The following is a 17209-nucleotide window of genomic DNA, read 5'->3' as shown; positions in this document are numbered from 1 at the left end:
TGAATATGATTCATAATGTTGTTGTTTTAGCCATGAATGTGATTCATAATGTTGTTGTTGTAGCCCTGAATATGATTCATAATGTTATTGTTTTAGCCATGAATATGATTCATAATGTTGTTGTTTTAGCCATGAATGTGATTCATAATGTTGTTGTTGTAGCCCTGAATATGATTCATAATGTTGTTGTTTTAGCCATGAATATGATTCATAATGTTGTTGTTTTAGCCATGAATGTGATTCATAATGCTGTTGTTGTAGCCCTGAATGTGATTCATAATGTTGTTGTTTTAGCCATGAATATGATTCATAATGTTGTTGTTGTAGCCCTGAATATGATTCATAATGTTGTTGTTGTAGCCCTGAATATGATTCATACTGTTGTTTTATCCCTGAATGTGATTCATAATGTTATTGTTGTAGCCATGAATGTGATTCATAATGTTGTTGTAGCCCTGAATGTGATTCATAATGTTGTTGTTTTAGCCATGAATGTGATTCATAATGTTGTTGTTGTAGCCCTGAATATGATTCATACTGTTGTTTTATCCCTGAATGTGATTCATAATGTTGTTGTTGTAGCCCTGAATGTGATTCATAATGTTGTTGTTTTAGCCATGAATGTGATTCATAATGTTGTTGTTGTAGCCCTGAATGTGATTCATAATGTTGTTGTAGCCCTGAATGTGATTCATAATGTTGTTGTAGCCCTGAATATGATTCATAATGTTGTTGTAGCCCTGAATGTGATTCATAATGTTGTTGTTGTAGCCCTGAATGTGATTCATAATGTTGTTGTTTTAGCCATGAATGTGATTCATAATGTTGTTGTTGTAGCCCTGAATGTGATTCATAATGTTGTTGTAGCCCTGAATGTGATTCATAATGTTGTTGTAGCCCTGAATATGATTCATAATGTTGTTGTAGCCCTGAATGTGATTCATAATGTTGTTTTAGCCCTGAATGTGATTCATAATGTTGTTGTAGCCCTGAATATGATTCATAATGCTGTTGTAGCCCTGAATGTGATTCATAATGTTGTTGTACCCCTGAATGTGATTCATGTTGTTGTCGTAGCCCTGAATATGATTCATAATGTTGTTGTTGTAGCCCTGAATGTGATTCATAATGCTATTGTAGCCCTGAATATGATTCATAATGTTGTTGTAGCCCGAATGTGATTCATAATGTTGTTGTAGCCCTGAATATGATTCATAATGTTGTTGTTGTAGCCCTGAATGTGATTCATAATGCTGTTGTAGCCCTGAATGTGATTCATAATGTTGTTGTAGCCAAGAATATGATTCATAATGCTGTTGTAGCCCTGAATGTGATTCATAATGCTGTTGTAGCCCTGAATGTGATTCATAATGTTGTTGTAGCCCTGAATGTGATTCATAATGTTGTTGTCGTAGCCCTGAATATGATTCATAATGTTGTTGTTGTAGCCCTGAATGTGATTCATAATGTTGTTGTAGCCCTGAATATGATTCATAATGTTGTTGTAGCCCTGAATGTGATTCATAATGTTGTTGTAGCCCTGAATGTGATTCATAATGTTGTTGTTGTAGCCCTGAATGTGATTCATAATGTTGTTTTATCCCTGAATTTAATTCATAATGTTGTTGTTGTAGCCCTGAATGTGATTCATAATGTTTTTGTAGCCCTGAATGTGATTCATAATGCTGTTGTTTTATCCCTGAATATGATTCATAATGTTGTTGTTTTAGCCCTGAATGTGATTCATAATGCTGTTGTAGCCCTGAATGTGATTCATAATGCTGTTGTAGCCCTGAATGTGATTCATAATGTTGTTGTAGCCCTGAATATGATTCATAATGCTGTTGTTGTAGCCCTGAATGTGATTCATAATGTTGTTGTTTTAGCCCTGAATGTGATTCATAATGTTGTTGTACCCCTGAATGTGATTCATAATGTTGTTGTTTTAGCCCTGAATGTGATTCATAATGTTGTTGTACCCCTGAATGTGATTCATAATGTTGTTGTCGTAGCCCGGAATGTGATTCATAATGTTGTTGTCTTAGTCCTGAATATGATTCATAATGTTGTTGTTGTAGCCCTGAATATGATTCATAATGTTGTTGTTGTAGCCCTGAATGTGATTCATAATGTTGTTGTAGCCCTGAATATGATTCATAATGTTGTTGTTGTAGCCCTGAATATGATTCATAATGTTGTTGTAGCCCTGAATATGATTCATAATGTTGTTGTAGCCCTGAATATGATTCATAATGCTGTTGTTGTAGCCCTGAATGTGATTCATAATGCTGTTGTTGTAGCCCTGAATGTGATTCATAATGTTGTTGTTTTAGCCATGAATATGATTCATAATGTTGTTGTTTTAGCCATGAATGTGATTCATAATGTTGTTGTTGTAGCCCTGAATATGATTCATAATGTTATTGTTTTAGCCATGAATATGATTCATAATGTTGTTGTTTTAGCCATGAATGTGATTCATAATGTTGTTGTTGTAGCCCTGAATATGATTCATAATGTTGTTGTTTTAGCCATGAATATGATTCATAATGTTGTTGTTTTAGCCATGAATGTGATTCATAATGCTGTTGTTGTAGCCCTGAATGTGATTCATAATGTTGTTGTTTTAGCCATGAATATGATTCATAATGTTGTTGTTTTAGCCATGAATGTGATTCATAATGTTGTTGTTGTAGCCCTGAATGTGATTCATAATGTTGTTGTAGCCCTGAATGTGATTCATAATGTTATTGTTGTAGCCATGAATGTGATTCATAATGTTGTTGTAGCCCTGAATGTGATTCATAATGTTGTTGTTTTAGCCATGAATGTGATTCATAATGTTGTTGTTGTAGCCCTGAATATGATTCATACTGTTGTTTTATCCCTGAATGTGATTCATAATGTTGTTGTTGTAGCCCTGAATGTGATTCATAATGTTGTTGTTTTAGCCATGAATGTGATTCATAATGTTGTTGTTGTAGCCCTGAATGTGATTCATAATGTTGTTGTAGCCCTGAATGTGATTCATAATGTTGTTGTAGCCCTGAATATGATTCATAATGTTGTTGTAGCCCTGAATGTGATTCATAATGTTGTTGTTGTAGCCCTGAATGTGATTCATAATGTTGTTGTTTTAGCCATGAATGTGATTCATAATGTTGTTGTTGTAGCCCTGAATGTGATTCATAATGTTGTTGTAGCCCTGAATGTGATTCATAATGTTGTTGTAGCCCTGAATATGATTCATAATGTTGTTGTAGCCCTGAATGTGATTCATAATGTTGTTTTAGCCCTGAATGTGATTCATAATGTTGTTGTAGCCCTGAATATGATTCATAATGCTGTTGTAGCCCTGAATGTGATTCATAATGTTGTTGTACCCCTGAATGTGATTCATGTTGTTGTCGTAGCCCTGAATATGATTCATAATGTTGTTGTTGTAGCCCTGAATGTGATTCATAATGCTATTGTAGCCCTGAATATGATTCATAATGTTGTTGTAGCCCGAATGTGATTCATAATGTTGTTGTAGCCCTGAATATGATTCATAATGTTGTTGTTGTAGCCCTGAATGTGATTCATAATGCTGTTGTAGCCCTGAATGTGATTCATAATGTTGTTGTAGCCAAGAATATGATTCATAATGCTGTTGTAGCCCTGAATGTGATTCATAATGCTGTTGTAGCCCTGAATGTGATTCATAATGTTGTTGTAGCCCTGAATGTGATTCATAATGTTGTTGTCGTAGCCCTGAATATGATTCATAATGTTGTTGTTGTAGCCCTGAATGTGATTCATAATGTTGTTGTAGCCCTGAATATGATTCATAATGTTGTTGTAGCCCTGAATGTGATTCATAATGTTGTTGTAGCCCTGAATGTGATTCATAATGTTGTTGTTGTAGTCCTGAATGTGATTCATAATGTTGTTGTAGCCCTGAATGTGATTCATAATGTTGTTTTATCCCTGAATTTAATTCATAATGTTGTTGTTGTAGCCCTGAATGTGATTCATAATGTTTTTGTAGCCCTGAATGTGATTCATAATGCTGTTGTTTTATCCCTGAATATGATTCATAATGTTGTTGTTTTAGCCCTGAATGTGATTCATAATGCTGTTGTAGCCCTGAATGTGATTCATAATGCTGTTGTAGCCCTGAATGTGATTCATAATGTTGTTGTAGCCCTGAATATGATTCATAATGCTGTTGTTGTAGCCCTGAATGTGATTCATAATGTTGTTGTTTTAGCCCTGAATGTGATTCATAATGTTGTTGTACCCCTGAATGTGATTCATAATGTTGTTGTTTTAGCCCTGAATGTGATTCATAATGTTGTTGTACCCCTGAATGTGATTCATAATGTTGTTGTCGTAGCCCGGAATGTGATTCATAATGTTGTTGTCTTAGTCCTGAATATGATTCATAATGTTGTTGTTGTAGCCCTGAATATGATTCATAATGTTGTTGTTGTAGCCCTGAATGTGATTCATAATGTTGTTGTAGCCCTGAATATGATTCATAATGTTGTTGTTGTAGCCCTGAATATGATTCATAATGCTGTTGTAGCCCTGAATGTGATTCATAATGCTGTTGTAGCCCTGAATATGATTCATAATGCTGTTGTAGCCCTGAATGTGATTCATAATGCTGTTGTAGCCCTGAATGTGATTCATAATGTTCTTGTCGTAGCCCTGAATGTGATTCATAATGTTGTTGTAGCCCTGAATATGATTCATAATGTTGTTGTAGCCCTGAATGTGATTCATAATGCTGTTGTAGCCCTGAATGTGATTCATAATGTTGTTGTTGTAGCCCTGAATATGATTCATAATGTTGTTGTCGTAGCCCTGAATATGATTCATAATGTTGTTGTTGTAGCCCTGAATGTGATTCATAATGCTGTTGTAGCCCTGAATATGATTCATAATGTTGTTGTAGCCCTGAATGTGATTCATAATGTTGTTGTAGCCCTGAATGTGATTCATAATGTTGTTGTAGCCCTGAATATGATTCATAATGCTGTTGTAGCCCTGAATGTGATTCATAATGTTGTTGTTGTAGCCCTGAATGTGATTCATAATGTTGTTGTAGCCCTGAATGTGATTCATAATGTTGTTTTATCCCTGAATATGATTCATAATGTTGTTGTTGTAGCCCTGAATGTGATTCATAATGCTGTTGTAGCCCTGAATGTGATTCATAATGTTGTTGTAGCCAAGAATATGATTCATAATGCTGTTGTAGCCCTGCATGTGATTCATAATGTTGTTGTCGTAGCCCTGAATATGATTCATAATGTTGTTGTTGTAGCCCTGAATGTGATTCATAATGTTGTTGTAGCCCTGAATATGATTCATAATGTTGTTGTAGCCCTGAATGTGATTCATAATGTTGTTGTAGCCCTGAATGTGATTCATAATGTTGTTGTTGTAGCCCTGAATGTGATTCATAATGTTGTTGTAGCCCTGAATGTGATTCATAATGTTGTTTTATCCCTGAATATAATTCATAATGTTGTTGTTGTAGCCCTGAATGTGATTCATAATGTTGTTGTAGCCCTGAATGTGATTCATAATGCTGTTGTTTTATCCCTGAATATGATTCATAATGTTGTTGTTTTAGCCCTGAATGTGATTCATAATGCTGTTGTAGCCCTGAATGTGATTCATAATGTTGTTGTAGCCCTGAATATGATTCATAATGTTGTTGTTGTAGCCCTGAATGTGATTCATAATGTTGTTGTCTTAGTCCTGAATATGATTCATAATGTTGTTGTTGTAGCCCTGAATGTGATTCATAATGCTGTTGTAGCCCTGAATGTGATTCATAATGCTGTTGTAGCCCTGAATGTGATTCATAATGTTGTTGTCGTAGCCCTGAATATGATTCATAATGTTGTTGTTGTAGCCCTGAATGTGATTCATAATGCTGTTGTAGCCCTGAATATGATTCATAATGTTGTTGTAGCCCTGAATGTGATTCATAATGTTGTTGTAGCCCTGAATGTGATTCATAATGCTGTTGTAGCCCTGAATGTGATTCATAATGTTCTTGTCGTAGCCCTGAATGTGATTCATAATGTTGTTGTAGCCCTGAATATGATTCATAATGTTGTTGTAGCCCTGAATGTGATTCATAATGCTGTTGTAGCCCTGAATGTGATTCATAATGTTGTTGTTGTAGCCCTGAATATGATTCATAATGTTGTTGTCGTAGCCCTGAATATGATTCATAATGTTGTTGTTGTAGCCCTGAATGTGATTCATAATGCTGTTGTAGCCCTGAATATGATTCATAATGTTGTTGTAGCCCTGAATGTGATTCATAATGTTGTTGTAGCCCTGAATGTGATTCATAATGTTGTTGTAGCCCTGAATATGATTCATAATGCTGTTGTAGCCCTGAATGTGATTCATAATGTTGTTGTTGTAGCCCTGAATGTGATTCATAATGTTGTTGTAGCCCTGAATGTGATTCATAATGTTGTTTTATCCCTGAATATGATTCATAATGTTGTTGTTGTAGCCCTGAATGTGATTCATAATGCTGTTGTAGCCCTGAATGTGATTCATAATGTTGTTGTAGCCAAGAATATGATTCATAATGCTGTTGTAGCCCTGCATGTGATTCATAATGTTGTTGTCGTAGCCCTGAATATGATTCATAATGTTGTTGTTGTAGCCCTGAATGTGATTCATAATGTTGTTGTAGCCCTGAATATGATTCATAATGTTGTTGTAGTCCTGAATGTGATTCATAATGTTGTTGTTGTAGCCCTGAATGTGATTCATAATGTTGTTGTAGCCCTGAATGTGATTCATAATGTTGTTTTATCCCTGAATATAATTCATAATGTTGTTGTTGTAGCCCTGAATGTGATTCATAATGTTGTTGTAGCCCTGAATGTGATTCATAATGCTGTTGTTTTATCCCTGAATATGATTCATAATGTTGTTGTTTTAGCCCTGAATGTGATTCATAATGCTGTTGTAGCCCTGAATGTGATTCATAATGTTGTTGTAGCCCTGAATATGATTCATAATGTTGTTGTTGTAGCCCTGAATGTGATTCATAATGTTGTTGTCTTAGTCCTGAATATGATTCATAATGTTGTTGTTGTAGCCCTGAATGTGATTCATAATGCTGTTGTAGCCCTGAATGTGATTCATAATGCTGTTGTAGCCCTGAATGTGATTCATAATGTTGTTGTCGTAGCCCTGAATGTGATTCATAATGTTGTTGTAGCCCTGAATATGATTCATAATGCTGTTGTAGCCCTGAATATGATTCATAATGTTGTTGTTGTAGCCCTGAATGTGATTCATAATGCTGTTGTAGCCCTGAATATGATTCATAATGTTGTTGTAGCCCTGAATATGATTCATAATGCTGTTGTAGCCCTGAATGTGATTCATAATGCTGTTGTAGCCCTGAATGTGATTCATAATGTTGTTGTAGCCCTGCATGTGATTCATAATGTTGTTGTAGTAGCCCTGAATATGATTTATAATGTTGTTGTTGTAGCCCTGAATGTGATTCATAATGTTGTTGTAGCCCTGAATATGATTCATAATGTTGTTGTACCCCTGAATATGATTCATAATGTTGTTGTAGCCCTGCATGTGATTCATAATGTTGTTGTAGTAGCCCTGAATGTGATTCATAATGTTGTTGTTGTAGCCCTGCATGTGATTCATAATGCTGTTGTAGCCCTGAATATGATTCATAATGTTGTTGTAGCCCTGAATGTGATTCATAATGTTGTTGTGGCCCTGAATATGATTCATAATGCTGTTGTTTTATCCCTGAATATGATTCATAATGTTGTTGTAGCCCTGAATATGATTCATAATGTTGTTGTAGCCCTGAATATGATTCATAATGTTGTTGTTGTAGCCCTGAATGTGATTCATAATGTTGTTGTAGCCCTGAATATGATTCATAATGTTGTTGTAGCCCTGAATGTGATTCATAATGTTGTTGTAGCCCTGAATGTGATTCATAATGTTGTTGTTGTAGCCCTGAATGTGATTCATAATGTTGTTGTAGCCCTGAATGTGATTCATAATGTTGTTTTATCCCTGAATATAATTCATAATGTTGTTGTTGTAGCCCTGAATGTGATTCATAATGTTGTTGTAGCCCTGAATGTGATTCATAATGCTGTTGTTTTATCCCTGAATATGATTCATAATGTTGTTGTTTTAGCCCTGAATGTGATTCATAATGCTGTTGTAGCCCTGAATGTGATTCATAATGTTGTTGTAGCCCTGAATATGATTCATAATGTTGTTGTTGTAGCCCTGAATGTGATTCATAATGTTGTTGTCTTAGTCCTGAATATGATTCATAATGTTGTTGTTGTAGCCCTGAATGTGATTCATAATGCTGTTGTAGCCCTGAATGTGATTCATAATGCTGTTGTAGCCCTGAATGTGATTCATAATGTTGTTGTCGTAGCCCTGAATGTGATTCATAATGTTGTTGTAGCCCTGAATATGATTCATAATGCTGTTGTAGCCCTGAATATGATTCATAATGTTGTTGTTGTAGCCCTGAATGTGATTCATAATGCTGTTGTAGCCCTGAATATGATTCATAATGTTGTTGTAGCCCTGAATATGATTCATAATGCTGTTGTAGCCCTGAATGTGATTCATAATGTTGTTGTCGTAGCCCTGAATGTGATTCATAATGTTGTTGTAGCCCTGAATGTGATTCATAATGCTGTTGTAGCCCTGAATATGATTCATAATGTTGTTGTAGCCCTGAATATGATTCATAATGCTGTTGTAGCCCTGAATGTGATTCATAATGTTGTTGTAGCCCTGAATGTGATTCATAATGTTGTTGTAGCCCTGAATGTGATTCATAATGTTGTTGTAGCCCTGAATGTGATTCATAATGTTGTTGTAGCCCTGAATGTGATTCATAATGTTGTAGTAGCCCTGAATATGATTCATAATGTTGTTGTTGTAGCCCTGAATGTGATTCATAATGTTGTTGTAGCCCTGAATATGATTCATAATGTTGTTGTAGCCCTGAATATGATTCATAATGTTGTTGTAGCCCTGCATGTGATTCATAATGTTGTTGTAGTAGCCCTGAATGTGATTCATAATGTTGTTGTTGTAGCCCTGCATGTGATTCATAATGTTGTTGTAGCCCTGAATGTGATTCATAATGTTGTTGTGGCCCTGAATATGATTCATAATGCTGTTGTTTTATCCCTGAATATGATTCATAATGTTGTTGTAGCCCTGAATATGATTCATAATGTTGTTGTAGCCCTGAATATGATTCATAATGTTGTTGTAGCCCTGAATGTGATTCATAATGTTGTTGTAGCCCTGAATATGATTCATAATGTTGTTGTAGCCATGAATGTGATTCATAATGTTGTTGTAGCCCTGCATATGATTCATAATGCTGTTTTTTTTATCCCTGAATATTATTCATAATGCTGTTTTTTTTATCCCTGAATATTATTCATAATTCCCATAAACCTGGGAATTTCAGGATGGTTAACAAAGTTTTCAATACTTAATACTCAATGGCAGTGCCGGTTCAGAACAATTGTCTTGATTATCTGATGCCTGTAGTTCAGATTTGTCAAGTCTTGTTATGCCTTTTTTTGTATTTTAAATCTGATTAAATCTTAATACTTAATACATAATACTCTCTTTATTTATATAATCAGCACAAAGTCCATTGCACAGTGACCCAACTCGGTTTCTTCCAACAGTGCATTCTTCATCTGGAAGTGTCAGGACATGTTGTAGTCTTTCAAGACAGCGATGCTCTCTTTGCACACTCAGCACACAGCTTTCCCTGATACCTCAATAAAGAAATATTTGTCCACACTTGCTGGAACACCCTACATTCATTGTCTACTTTCCTTTTCTTTGAAAGATGCATTTTTGTGCAATTTCTAGCTAGCTACTTTTTTTAACTGTGACCTGTGTGTCAGCCTGTCAGTTGTTATTTATACGTGCCTTCAAAATAAATGTCCCAGAAGTGGTGGGAGTTAAATCATTACACAAAGCGAGTATTCATTGGGCTATTAATTTGAAAACATTTTTCAAAACTTTACTCTCGCAAATTCTTTATGTGTTCTGAGCATGATTCCAAGGGCCGTATTGAATCAGATCGCGGGCCGCGTAAGGCCCCCGGGCCGGCCTTTGCCCAGGCCTGGTGTAGGGGCAAGTGTGTGATGCTGTCCGCTATAGAGAGTAGTTTGTGGTGTCTAGCTGTAGTTCCACTTGAAGGCCTATAGGTGGCGACAGAGCACCACTCACATCTCATTCCAACATCAGCTGTCACCAATTTTTGTCCTGGACAGCTACTTCTGATTGGCCAGGAGAAGGTAAGGAGGCGGGGACTAGTTTGAGTTATAGCTGGATGGAGCACTTACCTGCAGTGGGAGGTTGGGCACCAGGCAGGTGATGCCGAATCCCACCAATAGGACATTGGTCAGGATGAACGCTCGCATTGCATTGGTCACCTTCTGGATCTGTCTGTCTCTGGGCTTGGCCTTGAGCTGGTCCCTGGGGAGGTTAGGGTTAGAGAGGGGAGAGGAGGTCCGATCCTATTCCCATCAGCCCATCACACAGACATCAACCCTTAGCCTTGGCACTCTTATCCAAACCTCTCAGACCCCCATAGATGGTAAGGGCTACTTGCTAGTGACTTAACTTACTATGCTGGCTGGCTGTACTGCATTTGTTTGATAATTTAAATTAAATGAAAGTACTTTATGTATCTACTCCCCCAATGCTTGAAGATGTCGTAAGTATTTGAACAAATTCACTTATAGTTTATTCAAGTAGTCAACAGTTTAGTAATGGTCCCACATTCCTAGCACGCAATGACTACACCAAGCTTGTGACTCTACAAACTGGGTGCATCTACTGTTTGTTTTGGTTGTGTTTCAGATTATGTTGTGCCCAAGGTGAATATTGTATTGTGTCATTTTGGAGTCACTTTTATTGTAAATTAGAATGTTTTGGGGGTATGATCTTTGTGCCTCTGAAACTCTCTGTAGGGCCTAGGGGTTAGGATGTAAGGATAGGTGACATAGTAACTTACTTGCTACACGGTTCCTCCTCCCCCTCTGCATCTTCGCAGTCCTTCAGCTTCCAGTCCATAATCTGACCAATCACTGGAGTCGTCATCAGACATAGTAGCTGCAGCATGCCGAAGATAGAGGAGTACAAACTGACTGTGGAGAGAGGAGGGAGGAGAGAGAGAGAGAGAGAGAGAGAGAGAGAGAGAGAGAGAGAGAGAGAGAGAGAGAGAGAGAGAGAGAGAGAGAGAGAGAGAGAGAGAGAGAGAGAGAGAGAGAGAGAGAGAGAGAGAGAGAGAGAGAGAGAGAGAGAGAGAGAGAGAGAGAGGACAGAGACACACAGAGAGAGAGAGAGGACAGATTATTAGCCAGTCTAATAAATAACTATTCCATGTTAATCCATAGAGTTCCTGCGTTTTAGCATTAATGATTACGGTAGTAAGTTAATGAGTAGTAGATCTAGTAACTGATGATAGGCTAGCAGCTACCTAGTACTGGTTTAGCTCAGGGCAGGGACAGTCAAGGACTGGGCTAGGTTGGGGGAGAACATAGAGAATATAGAGGTCTCTAGTGGCCAAAAGGACATATTAGCATTGGCAGCGCCATTGAGGGTTTCCATCATTTTAATGTAGTCAACTGGGTGGGACTTCCAACTCCATTGGCTGATCCCTCCTGGTGACTCTGTTGGAGTCATGTTCAACCGGGTCATCCAGAGGGAACAGCCAATCGTGATTTATTTTTGATTTATTTTCTTCATAATGATCAATAGCCTCAAATGGCGCTGCCCAGGCTGTCACAGGCACTATAATGGCACAGATACAAAGATGAGTCCTCTATCTATCTCTATGGGGGAGAAGTACAGCAACAACACAGTTGTTAAGAGGCTAAGGTTGATGCTAATGTGGTTGCTTTATACACAGCTATGGTCATGCTTATGAAGCTAACCAATAGTAACAATGATAACTATTCCATGGTTAAGGTTAATGCTACGTTTGAATGACAAAGGTAACTATCACAGTCATCACAAAACTAGAGTGAAATGCTAATAGCACTTGCTATAGAATTTCCAAATGAGCTGACCTATTCAGCAATTACCTTGAATGCAGTCTCGGCCAATGCGAGAACATTGCCCTTAAATTTCAATTGGGCTTCAGAGCTAAACTTTCGCAATACGGATTCAATAGAGTCCTGAGGTTTAGCATCGCACTAAGGTTAGCTGGTCAAGTCTAAGACTAGAGTTTAATGCTAGCAGTACCTAACATGGTAAGCTAAGGTTAATTGGTCACGCCTAAGACTAGGTTTCAATGCTAGCAGTACCTAACATGGTAAGCTAAGGTTAATTGGATACGCCTAAGACTAGGTTTCAATGCTAGCAGTATCTAACACGGTAAGCTAAGGTTAACTGGTCACGCCTAAGACTAGGATGTAATGCTAGCAGTACCTAAAACGATAAGCTAAGGTTAAAGCAGAGGTAGCCAACCCTCCCTGTGGAGAGCTACTGAGTGTGCAGGCTTTTTCTCCTGCCCTGCTGTAACACAACTGATTCAGCTGCTAGAAATCTGCAGCTGATGAGTAGAATAAGGTATGTTAGAGCAGGGCTGGAACAAAACCCTGCTCTCCACAAGATGGTTGGCCACTCTGTCCTATTACATGTTAGCAGTCTATACAACCGAGACAGTAACTAAAAACAGGGAAAAAAAGAGACAGACAGGCTAGTTTTAGGTGAGGCTAGGAAAGCTAAGAGACAGACAGGCTAGTTTTAGGTGAGGCTAGGAAAGCTAAGAGACAGACAGGCTAGTTTTAGGTGAGGCTAGGAAAGCTAAGAGACAGACAGGCTAGCTTTAGGTGAGGCTAGGAAAGCTAAGAGACAGACAGGCTAGTTTTAGGTGAGGCTAGGAAAGCTAAGAGACAGACAGGCTAGTTTTAGGTGAGGCTAGGAAAGCTAAGAGACAGACAGGCTAGTTTTAGGTGAGGCTAGGAAAGCTAAGAGACAGACAGTCTAGTTTTAGATGTTATATCTACTAGTCTAATCCAATAGGCCTGCAGTCTTACCAACTTCCATTCTCTCCACTACAGGAGAGAAAAAGAACATAGGGAGGAGGAAAATAAGAGAGGTGCATTTTAAAACACACAAGTCCTCAGCATATGTGGCAACTCCTTCAAGACTGTTGGAATTCCTCATGAAGCTGGTTGAGAGAATGCCAAGGGTGTACAAAGCTGTCATCAAGGCAAAGGGTGGCTACTTTGAAGAATATAAAATATATTTTGATTTATTTAACACTTTTTTGGTTACTACATGATTGCACATGTGTTATTTCATAGTTTTGATGTCTTCACTATTATTCTATAATGTATAAAATAGTACAAATAAAGAAAAATCCTGGAATGAGTAGGTGTGTCCAAACTTTTGACTGGTAGAGTATGTAGAAAACACATATACAATGACACCACTGACATACATGGCAAACATATCTTACCAAATCCTTACCAGATTACTTATTACATTTTTGTACAAATGATCTTCGCCTGCTGTAAACATTCTTATTTGATTGTCATGATTATTTTCCATATGGGGTACCCACCAGTGTTGAGGTCTCCAGGATGTTGTTCATGGCTCACCCAGCCCTAGCAGCAGTACCCACCAGTGTTGAGGTCTCCAGGATGTTTTTCATGGCTCACCCAGCCCTAGCAGCAGTACCCACCAGTGTTGAGGTCTCCAGGTTGTTGTTCATGGCTCACCCAGCCCTAGCAGCAGTACCCACCAGTGTTGAGGTCTCCAGGTTGTTGTTCATGGCTCACCCAGCCCTAGCAGCAGTACCCACCAGTGTTGAGGTCTCCAGGATGTTGTTCATGGCTCACCCAGCCCTAGCAGCAGTACCCATCAGTGTTGAGGTCTCCAGGATGTTGTTCATGGCTCACCCAGCCCTAGCAGCAGTACCCATCAGTGTTGACGTCTCCAGGTTGTTGTTCATGGCTCACCCAGCCCTAGCAGCAGTACCCACCAGTGTTGAGGTCTCCAGGTTGTTGTTCATGGCTCACCCAGCCCTAGCAGCAGTACCCACCAGTGTTGAGGTCTCCAGGATGTTGTTCATGGCTCACCCAGCCCTAGCAGCAGTACCCACCAGTGTTGAGGTCTCCAGGATGTTGTTCATGGCTCACCCAGCCCTAGCAGCAGTACCCATCAGTGTTGAGGTCTCCAGGATGTTGTTCATGGCTCACCCAGCCCTAGCAGCAGTACCCACCAGTGTTGACGTCTCCAGGTTGTTGTTCATGGCTCACCCAGCCCTAGCAGCAGTACCCACCAGTGTTGCGGTCTCCAGGATGTTTTTCATGGCTCACCCAGCCCTATCAGCAGTACCCACCAGTGTTGAGGTCTCCAGGATGTTGTTCATGGCTCACCCAGTCCTACCAGCAGTACCCACCAGTGTTGAGGTCTCCATCGCTGAGGGCCTCCAGGATGTTGTTCATGGCTCCCATGTAGAAGATGAGACGGAGCTGAGTGATGGACATGGTGACCAGAGAGAGGATGAAGAGAGGGCTGATGATGCTCTGCATGAACGACTGGGCTGAAGGACAGAAGCGGAGGCAGAGAAGAGATGTGTTTCAAATGTTTTCAAGGTTATTGTAGTATATGTTTGGTGTATGTACACTGTGTTGTGTTGTACTATGCACTTTGTGTTGTGTTCTGTTGTTTGAACATTGAATGAAGGTTGTGCGTTGTTGTATGAACATTGTGTCATGTTGGTATGTACAGGTAACTGCCGAAATAATGGAAATAACTTAGTAAAGGATGGATACAAATTATATTGAAAGCAGCTGCTTCCACACAGGTTCCCATCATGCTTAGGGTTATGTATAAAAATCCCCATTTGGCCATTATATTGTCTACCATTGCTATGCCCCCATAGGATGACAATGTTGGGGTTGGGGTTTCCTTTATTTTGGCAGTTACCTGTATGTTGTGTTGTTTTAAGTTGGCAGAATATTGTGGCATGTTTTTTTGTTTTTTCGTTGTGTTTTTCCCCCTTTTTTTCTCCCCAATTTCGTCATATCCAATTACAATCTTGTCTCATTGCTGCAACTCCCCAATGGGCTCGGGAGGCGAAGGATGAGTCATGCGTCCTCTGAAACATGGCCCACCAAACCACGCTTCTTAACACCCGCCTGCTTAACCCGGAAATCAGCAGCGCTAACGCCAGCCTGTAGGCGCCCGCCCCGCCACAAGGAGTCGCTAGATCGCGTTGAGCCAAGTAAAACCTCCCCGGCCAAACCCTCCACTAACCCGGACTACGCTGGGACAATTGTGTGCCACCCTATTGGACTCCCGGTCATGGCAGGTTGTGACACAGCCTGGGATCAAACCCGGGTCTGTGGTGACGCCTTAGACCACTGCATTACTCAGGAGGCCACATTGTGTAATGTTGTATAAAGATTTGTGCTGGGTCCTTACATTCCTCATTGGGTTTTTTGCTGACCTCCAGGTCCATGGTTGAGAGACAGAGTTTGTGTCCTTCCTTAGTGGCCAGCTCTCTCTGCTTCAGACTGTTGCTCACACTCAGACGCTTCCCAACCGTGGTCACCTGATGGTAGAACTGCTTCCCTGTGATCTTATGGTCAAAACCCAGCCAACTGAACTTTACCTTCACACTAGGGAGGGAGGGAGGGAGGGAGGGAGAGTCATGTTATTCCAGTGTAAATGTAACACAGTTCAGTTAAACATTCCTGAGCTGACCTGGAGCTTGACCTCTAACAGTACTGTATATACTACTGCAAATTCTGCTGCAAATTCTACTGCTATTTCTACTGGTCATTCTACTGCACATTCTATTGCACATTCTACTGCACATTCTACTGCCCATTCTACTGCACATTACATGAACACACAGCCTACCCTACCCTACCATACCCTACCCTACCCTCACACTGATGGAAAATACTGTACATGTAGCCCCCCTAATGGCTGGTATTACTGTTACTACTACTATGTGTGTGTGCGTGTGTGTGTGTGTGTGTATGTGTGTGTGTACCTATAGTCCATGTCCTCGGGGCCAGGGAAGGGTTCCAGGGGCCAGTTGAAGAAGCAGTTGAAGAAGACGAGGCCGGAACACGCTGCCCAGACAACCATAATGGTGATGAAGGTTACACCAAGGTCATAGATCACCTAGGAAACATCAACAACAAATGTTATAGATCACCTAGGAAGCAACAACAATAACTACTGTTCTATATCACATAAGAAACAACAACAATGACAAAAACAACTGTTGTAGATTACCTAGGAAAAACCAACAACACAACAAGCTGTTATATACCACCTAGGAAACTACAACAACGTTATAGATCCCCTAGGATAAAACAGCAACTGTTAAAGATCACAACAACTACTGTTATAGATCACCTAACAAACAACAACTGTTATATATCTAACCCTAACCCTTAACCCTTAACCCTTAACCCTAACCCTAGGAAACAACAACTACTGTTACAGATAACCTAACAAACAATAACTGTTATATATCTAACCCTAACCCTAGGAAACAACAACAACTGTTATAGATCACCTAGGAAACAGCAACTGTTATATATCTAAGCCTAACCCTAACCCTTAACCCTAGGACATAACAACAACTGTTATAGATCACCTAGGAAACAACAACTACTGTTATAGATCACCTAGGAAACAACTACAACTGTTATAGATCACCTAGGAAACAACAACTACTGTTATAGATCACCTAGGAAACAACTACAACTGTTATATATCACCTAGGAAACAACAACAACTGTTATAGATCAACTAGGAAACAACAACTGGTATATATCTAACCCTAACCCTAGCCCTTAACCCTTAAAACTAGGAAACAACAACAACTGTTATATATCACCTAGGAAACAACAACAACTGTTATAGATCACCGAGAAAACAACAACTGTTATAGATAACCTAGGAAACAACTACAACTGTTATATATCACCTAGGAAACAACAACAACTGTTATAGATCACCTAGGAAACAACAACAACTGTTATAGATCACCTAGGAAACAACAACAACTGTTATAGATCACTTTGGAAACAACAGCAACTGTTATAGATCACCTTGGAGACAACAACAACTGCTAAAGATCACCTAGGAAACA

At 39.1% G+C, this 17209-nt stretch overlaps 1 protein-coding gene across 2 annotated transcripts in view; it reads right to left on the bottom strand.

Moving 5' to 3' along the window:
- Nucleotides 1-17209, bottom strand: part of LOC110534814 (large neutral amino acids transporter small subunit 4) — a 50530-nt gene that overhangs the window by 8342 nt on the left and 24979 nt on the right. The window contains exons 7-12 of one of the 2 annotated variants that reach the window (XM_036989522.2): nt 16097-16230; nt 15520-15716; nt 14492-14635; nt 13122-13139; nt 11093-11225; nt 10419-10551 (exon numbers count right to left, since the gene is read on the bottom strand). In XM_036989522.2, the coding sequence (XP_036845417.1) occupies nt 10419-10551; nt 11093-11225; nt 13122-13139; nt 14492-14635; nt 15520-15716; nt 16097-16230 (759 nt within the window). The remainder of the gene's footprint in view (nt 1-10418; nt 10552-11092; nt 11226-13121; nt 13140-14491; nt 14636-15519; nt 15717-16096; nt 16231-17209) is intronic. The other variant, XM_036989523.2, reaches the window with a different exon arrangement.

Source organism: Oncorhynchus mykiss, chromosome 10, assembly GCF_057628025.1.
Source record: "Oncorhynchus mykiss isolate SJ-2025 chromosome 10, ASM5762802v1, whole genome shotgun sequence".
In the NCBI taxonomy this organism is placed as follows: domain Eukaryota; kingdom Metazoa; phylum Chordata; class Actinopteri; order Salmoniformes; family Salmonidae; genus Oncorhynchus; species Oncorhynchus mykiss.
This window is presented reverse-complemented; position numbering and strand designations above follow the sequence as displayed.